The sequence below is a fragment of the Salvelinus sp. IW2-2015 genome, linkage group LG20 (assembly GCF_002910315.2).
Source record: "Salvelinus sp. IW2-2015 linkage group LG20, ASM291031v2, whole genome shotgun sequence".
In the NCBI taxonomy this organism is placed as follows: Eukaryota; Metazoa; Chordata; class Actinopteri; order Salmoniformes; family Salmonidae; genus Salvelinus; species Salvelinus sp. IW2-2015.
In genome coordinates, this window is record NC_036860.1 from 36,444,723 (window position 1) to 36,452,566 (window position 7,844).

Here is a 7,844-nt window from a genome sequence, read left to right on the forward strand (position 1 = left end):
TCTCCCTGCACAGCAAGACTAGCGGCAGGAAACTGCTGCTGATACTCCTACTTAGTGTTCTAACATTAGGTAAAGCAAAGATTAGATTTCCTCCCTAGATACTAGAATTGCTACAAGTCCCACCCCCATCCACATTTTGTTGCCTCTGGGTCGTAAATGGGTATAGGAGTCGATAAGATCTCTAACATGAGAAGAGTCGAAAACTGGCATACTGTGTACTCCCCTTCCTCACTAACGTGCTTGAGCGGTTGCTAGCCTCACAAATCCAACAACATATAGCATCTCATGAACTTTTTGAGCCCCTCCAGTCAGGCTTACGGGCTATGCATAGCACTGAAACTTCCTTGGTTAAGGTAGTGAACGACGATCTCTGTGCTGCTGAAGCTGGGAACATCTCCATCCTCCTGGACCTGTCTGTAGCATTTGACACTGTCATCAGATTTTAACTGGCCACATCTAGAGGCTTCTTGGAGTCTCCAGAACACCCCTTGCCTGGTTCCACTACCCATCTGATAGACAAGAAATTGTCTCCCTTGGAAACTGCAGATCTGCCACAGCCCCTGTATCACAAGGTGTCCCCCAAGGCTGTGTTAGGTCCATTACTGTTTATTATTTACATGCTACTCCTTGGTCAGTTTCTCCCATCACTTTGGACTCAGATTTCACTATTATGCAGATGCACATCTAGATCCACTCAAAAAAGTCTGTCGTCGTGTTTAGTCTTCTCCCTGGTTAGTCTGTCATCGTGTTTAGTCTTCTCCCTGGTTAGTCTGTCATCGTGTTTAGTCATCTCCATGGTTAGTCTGTCATCGTGTTCGGTGTACTTTTATATACTTACTTATTTCTATGGGATTGTATTGCTTTTCATCCTGCTGCATGTGATTTGGGGTGTCTTGAAAAGCACTTCAAATGAAATGTATTATTATTGTATGCATATTAAGCCTACATATGCGGCATATTGCTTCAATGTCATCCACTAAGCTTAGAACTCTGCCTTTTATTCAATTTCTTGTGGATATCTCTTCATTAAATCAGCAAAGTGCATTGAACTATTGACTTACCAGCTCTTTAGTCTGTAGTCACAAGAACGTAGGAAAATCCATAGTGCAGGTTATGTTTGGAAAGTTATGAAAGAGGTAGAGTGTATTGCTGTAGCTAACTCGGGTCTCCCATAACATTTCATGCTCATGACCTTTTGTTTTCCACGGTAGCCTTTGACCTGATTGCGCTAACAGGCCGGGTCATGATACGTACCTTTTTTGTTTTTAACCTTTTTCAAACAATCAGTGGGGGAGGTCTTTCACACACATCAGATGGACTGATACATTGTTTTGTCTGGACAGAGCTGTTGGTTTAGAAAGCAGAGCTTTGAAGACTGTTTTCAAAGCCAGTTGAAATTGAGCTGCCCACCTTCTAGTCATGAGAATCAGCTTAGGTCTTAACGTTCCATCGAGTTGCTAAAAACAGCAATATTGTCCTCTCTTTCTTCAAGGCTTTCTAGAAGCTATTAATAGTCTGGGAGGGGCAAATAAGGCTTGTTGAACACTGAGGTTAGCGACACGGATTCAGATATGTGGAACAAACAGGGCCCTCTCATTATAGCTGTCTATAGAGAAATCTACCACAGATGCGTTTGTCCCAAATTCTTTCATAAAATGGCGTCCCTGTGGGTCTGAGAACCTGAGCTCATTAACAAGTGCGTTCCACTGGGCAGTTTCATCCATTTTAAGTAGATCAATTATTTCCCTCTTTTCCTTCTCCCTCTCTCAGTACCTCCCCTCTCATTCCCTGCTTAGATTAAAGAGCACCCAGTGAAACGCCTTACAATTTGTCACTTTTATTGCCCTCCGAATATGTAGGTTACATTGTGTGAGGGAGATCCACGGGTTATTAGTGAAACACACAGAAGCAGAGTGGTTTGGTGCCCCCGATTCTGTGTTTACGCTGCTCACGTTGAGGCTTACCCCTCTGCCTGTCTCTAAATCTTTTTATCGAGCTGCGTTTATCTTGCCCCTCTTCTTTTAACCTGCTCTTGATTCAGGCGGAGTTTGTTTGACTCATCCTATACTGCTTTAACCTTCTAGATATTTGTATCCGTCAGGCCTTCACTGTGAATATATTTTCATACTATTATTTTGGTCCGCCACTGCAGTATTTCTACTTGCCAGCTTCAGACTTGCAGTATTATCGCTGAGTTCATTTAGGGATGTGATTTAGTGTGGCTTGGCAAGCTTTCTCTTCGTGAAAGATAACATTCATTAATTGGGCACACAAACATTGGTACATATACATTACTGTTTATGGGTGAAGTTTTCTCCCTCTAACCATGTTAATTCATTGATTGCATTGCTAATGCCAACTGCTAATTTCCTGTCTTACCCTCACTCACAGTTACACCTGTACCTTTTTGAATGTCTGTTTCGGTCAGTAAGAACCTTTTGAAGACATTCGGTGGAACATTCATAGGGGTTCATATAGTCTTCACGCAATTGGTTGATTTGCTTATTGGATCCAACACCTGAGGTATTTGTAGTAATGGTGTATTTTGTCCTAGGAGCAGAAGTCCAGCGAGGAGGATGAAGAAGAGGAGGTGGTAGCGTACCTGGGCGGTTCTGATGGAGAAGAGTTTGACCCCAGCACGCTGCCCGACCCGGACAAACTACACTACGAGTCAGAGGAAGAAGATGACCAGATCAGGTAAAAAAGGCTACTGTACCATCTAGTCTTTAGGCTGAAACTGGATGCATGATAGACTAAAGGTTCCATACAGGGCTTTTATAATCACTTGACAATGCGCAGCCCCTATCTGTACGGATTTTGTGATGAGTAAATCTGAAAGAACAGGCATCAATTCGACCAAGCATAGATTAGATGTCTGGATGTCACTGATGCATTCCAATCCTTTCAAAACTACCAGACACAGTCGAGAAGCCATGGTTTGACATTTCTCAAGGAATCCATATTGGGGAAAAATGAGATGCTCAGCGTTTTAGGCCTGGCGGTCTGTCGTAGAGGGGTTGTTTCTATTGAGCATTAATAGATTCATTAGATTTGCAATGTTGTATCACTGCTTGGCTGCCTGGGGTTATTGGGATTTGTGGTGTAATCGCCTCCGGAGCAGAATTATACCCTTTCCAGGAGGGAGGACTCACTCTGTAGCTTGCCGAGGCATTGATCGCGGGCGGACAGCAGATAGGCCATAAAGTGTGTAATTAGAGGCAGATTTAAAGTGGCAGCCGAGGGTGAAGGGCAACGTGGCCTCTCGCTACAGGGTAATGCACCAAGGATTTAAAGGCGGAGAGGCAGGCAGGACGAGGCTTCTGGTTTTCTGCTCCACGTCTTCCTGTCTCTTCTCAATGTTTTGTCTACTACGGCAGTGGTTCCCATCCAGGGGTACTAGGTACATGAGGAGACTCATGAAACCATAGTCTTACTGGTAAAATGCACATGGGGGGGGGTACTCCGGGCAGAGCAAAATTCTGTTGGTGGTAGAGTAACTGGAAAAGGTTGGGAACTACTGTACTACGGACTATTGTCTTTGTGCTCTCGCTCTAACTTGTTTCTACTTATCTCCCTTTCAATTCCTCATGCTTCTCTCTCTCTCTGCCTGTCTTTCGCTCCCTTCGCCTGCATTTATTCCTCCCTTCGGCTTCCCGTGTGTGGAGGATCAGCAGATGTTCCCTCCTCCTCCTCCTCCGTTAGCCCAGAGGGCTGCAGGCGAGAGCAGATTTACAGCCTGCTCCACTTCCCTGCGTTCACTGCATGACTACGATGGCCCTTTACCACGCAGATCTACCGCCAGCCTGCCTGTCTCTCTCCCCAGGATGCTGGTTTATACTAGGGAGGGATTTCTCAGAACACTACCACTTATATATCACCCTCTCCTTGACACCTTCTACTGCACCTCCTCCTCTCTCTTTCCCTCTCTCTCTTTCCTCCTAGTGTCTTCTTCTGGCAGATTTTCACACCACTATCTGTAAGAGAAACCTCCCTGTGCTGCTTGTATAAGGCCTGGCCATTGTTACAGCGCACCAAGAATATACTGTACTGTCCATCCATTCACTCTGGGCTTATCCCTGCTGAATCCATCCATGCCTGTACTGGCCAGTTCTTCTGTCTGACTCCATTGCTCACATCCTGGGGTGATGATGAATGGAAGTGTAATTGAGTCTCCCTGTCTGACTTAACCGCTGAGCTGTTTGACCATGATCTCCAGGGCAACAGATGGTGGTATGATGCATGGTGGTAGGATTATGGAGTAGCGGATGGATGGATGTCCCCAAGACAGCTCTAAGGCCAATTGGCTGTACCTGGATATAGACATTCATAAGCATGTTACTTGCTAACCCGTAAGGGAGCTATTGCTCGATGCACAGCCTTGAGCAGCGCATATTTCTCTTGTTTCTAGCACAATGTTAATTATGTATAACCACCACCAGGGGGACAGCAACACAACTTAAGCCATGATTGACATGAGGGCCATAACATGTGAAACGTTCCCTCATATCAGTTGTTAACCCCTTTCCAGTCTATACTTTATACACTAACACATACAGTTCCGTTGGCTAAAAGCCTTAAATAATTCAACAGAGACTTAGATTAGACWGTGATTGAACCAAACAATACAGGCAGAAATTGTTTGGTTAAATCATCTTCAGCACTACACAGTACATTGAGCCTTCCTAAGCGTTGGAACTTATGTAAAGATTCATTTATTTATTTAAGATACAGTACTATTTATTCCATCATAGACGTGTAGCTATATAGGGTATGTTATTGCCACTCGGTTGTTTATTTTCCACTGGTCAGATTCTTGTTCTCAGCCAAGTGTAAGATATAGCTTGGCTGGTGTGTTATGGCGCCCAGGAGTATATTAAACACAATACTATATGAGACCTGCTGGCCTGAGGAATTAAATTGAGTCTACAGCAAAAACACTTAGGATAAGAGCAATGATACAGAGGCACAGAAATCCGACGAAGGGGTCAGTTAAGGGGTAAATTAGGAACTTGTCAGAATGAGTCCCATTTCTGCTCTTTGAAATCTACTGTTGCTGCTCTTTTGGCTATTATAGATGATAATTGTAAATATAACTTCTGATCAGGTAGGACCATTCCCCAACTTCTCATGTCTCACAATCTGTACCAAACAGATGTGCTACACACTGTTCTTCATTTGGGCTCAGGTTGTGTTCACCATGGCCTAAGGTTAGCGAGAACCACKCTGTCAGCACTAACAAAACAGCAAAGCAAGACAAATGTACCACTGGTATTCCCCTTTCCTTTTTACTTTGGGTGAAATCACTCCTCCTTATGGCTAGCGGAAAGACTGTCTAGACAATGCGCTTGCCTACATGTTTGTGGTTGGCAAGATTAATGTAATAGTAACTCGCCAAACCTTACTAATGTACACACCTGGGTCCTGATTCGTTAGACATGAAATGGAAGAAAATGGGCCGAAACGAGAAGAGGCCACCTGAACTTATTCATTCATTCATTCATTCATTCAACAAAAAAAATGCTTGTTTTATTTTTCCATTGCAAGCCGTTTTGTTACAGTGTGCTAGAGCTGGGACGATAAACCACATGTGGGCATTTTGCTGATACATGTATCGTTCATTATGATAAGTTGCCTATACTAGAGAAATGTGAAGTTTGAAATTAAATAGGTTTGGTTATATGTTATCGCTAATGGGACAATTGATGGCTACAACAATCAAAATAGTAGTATTAGTTTAAAGGATAAATTGCATTAATTCAGTTAATTTATTGTGATATGGATTTTTGGCCATATCTCACAGCTCTGGTGTGCCCTAATGAATATGACCCCAATGGGGTTCTGCATGCGTGGCAGCCATTTTGTTTTTTACCTAGTGCTCACCACCCAGTCCTAGAGCTGTGGAGTGTCAAAAATCGGCGACATGGATAATAGGAGCGATGGCTCGATCAGCAATGACTCAWCGTTTCATTCTGCTTCCTGTTGACATGATAAAGCATTCCCATCTCCCTTTATCCACACCATTTGACTTCATGAAAGACTTAGACTTGTTTTGTTCGGCTCATTTGTTCGATTAATTCCATTATGCCATCACTGGTGTCTGATCATCTTGACACTGAAAGAGTCCTGGAGATCTCTATAGAACTGCTTCTTTCCGCACCATCTCACAACTTTTGAATAAAGAGAGCCAGTTATGTGACGGATGCCTCTTTCCATCCCTCGATTACAAAGAAAACCAACAGTGGGCTACCGCAAGCAATCAAACAGCTAACAACATTAGAAGACTTTTAACCAAATTGCCTCTGTTCCATTCCTCTACACCCTTCTTACACAGATTCCCATAATCCACATTATGTCTCAACTAAGGCCCTGTGTTTTGGACAATCATGTCACATGACCTGGATTTTAACRTTTTTTATTTACAGCTTTTTCAGCTAACAGTCCCATTTTCTTTTTATGTCAGATGGTCCAGCACTATCCCCAGACAATTGCTTTWAATTTTTGGTGTAATTCTAATTTCTGGAAAAGGCTTAAAATAAAGGTTCTTAACAAGGTCATGTGACATTATAGCGCAAAACACAGGGTCCCTGCTCATAACCCCTTTCAAACCCATCTCCATAGATTGGCCCTCAATATAAACCCAACTCCCCTTGATATGCGCTGAACTGATTGTTGAACCTTTTCTCCTATCTCTGTTTAAAGCCCTGCTGCTGGGACGAGGAAGCGCATCCGCAGTGACCGCATTGATGACTCTGGTGAAGAAGAWGAGGAGGCAGCGGGGAGCAGGAAGAGACCCAGGCAACAAGCAACCGCCAAGCCCCTGGACACTGGCCTCTCTCTGGCCGAGGACGAAGCACTGGTCCTGCATCTGCTGGGGAACCGGAGCTAGGGCCAACACTGTCTTATGGCGGATCCTCTCCAATGTCTTTTCATTATTTGGGGATGTTCCCCACTATTTTGGGAACATAAAACAAATAAAATGTATGTTAGTTACAAGTGACCAGTTATTGTTTTCCTGTGATTACGTGTGCTTGTTTGGTACATAAAATGTAATTCAACATGAAAAACAAGTGCTTTAGCTAGTACCTGTCCACATACTTCTTTTTAAATGTCCTCAAGTGTTTATTTGAAATACAGTAATTTGCTCTACCTTATGTTTTGTTTCTCATTGTTCTAAAATACCCTTTCAAGTACCCATCTATTTCATGACAAAGTAATCACACAGCCATTTCCTTGGCATGTGTGTTTCTCTGCATCTCGTTCCAAGTGATGTCTCTTGTAATGTGATTAGATTCTAGCTCGATGCAGGTGCAACACGACCACCTTTCACTCACTTGGTTAAAGCCTGAAGCCCACTTTCAGCTTTTTCATTTCACAGATGTAAATGACTTTGGCACATTCTAGAAGGAAATGAATGTATAATTCCTTCAACCCCCTGTGATCTCACCAGAGGAGATCTGATCCACACTACAAGTGGGGACTGGCAGGCTGACCGATGTACATTATGCGGACATGCTTTTCCCAGCTCCCGAAACCTCTCTGTTTTCTGTCCCTTTGCCAATTTTGACTTAAATTCCCTCTCTTGCTGTCCCGGTAGTACTTTTTACTCTTGTTGATCTCCATCACACTGTTATCCCACATTACATCTCACTCCTCTTTCAGTTTTGTTCTCTCCATCTCTCACTGGCTCTTTCTGGTTCAGCACGTATACATTTTTCTCTCTCTCCCCTCACTGCAGTTCCATGTTTTGAAAACTGCTCTGCCAATGCAGCCTCAGATGACTTCAAACCACTGCCTTCTTTGGTGAAGCATAAAACGCTGCATCACTTYTGCCAAAAACAACAGTA

The 7,844-nt window shown here is 43.4% G+C and overlaps 1 protein-coding gene across 2 annotated transcripts in view; it reads left to right on the forward strand.

Annotated features, from left to right (window-relative positions):
• Positions 1–7,146, forward strand: part of ddx10 (DEAD (Asp-Glu-Ala-Asp) box polypeptide 10) — a 61,522-nt gene extending 54,376 nt beyond the window's left edge. The window contains exons 17-18 of one of the 2 annotated variants that reach the window (XM_024011896.2): positions 2,561–2,697; positions 6,700–7,146. In XM_024011896.2, the coding sequence (XP_023867664.1) occupies positions 2,561–2,697; positions 6,700–6,886 (324 nt within the window). In that variant the 3' untranslated portion in view covers positions 6,887–7,146. Of the gene's footprint in view, positions 1–2,554; positions 2,698–6,699 lie in introns of both variants that reach the window. The other variant, XM_024011895.2, reaches the window with a different exon arrangement.
• Positions 7,147–7,844: the final 698 nt, after the last annotated feature.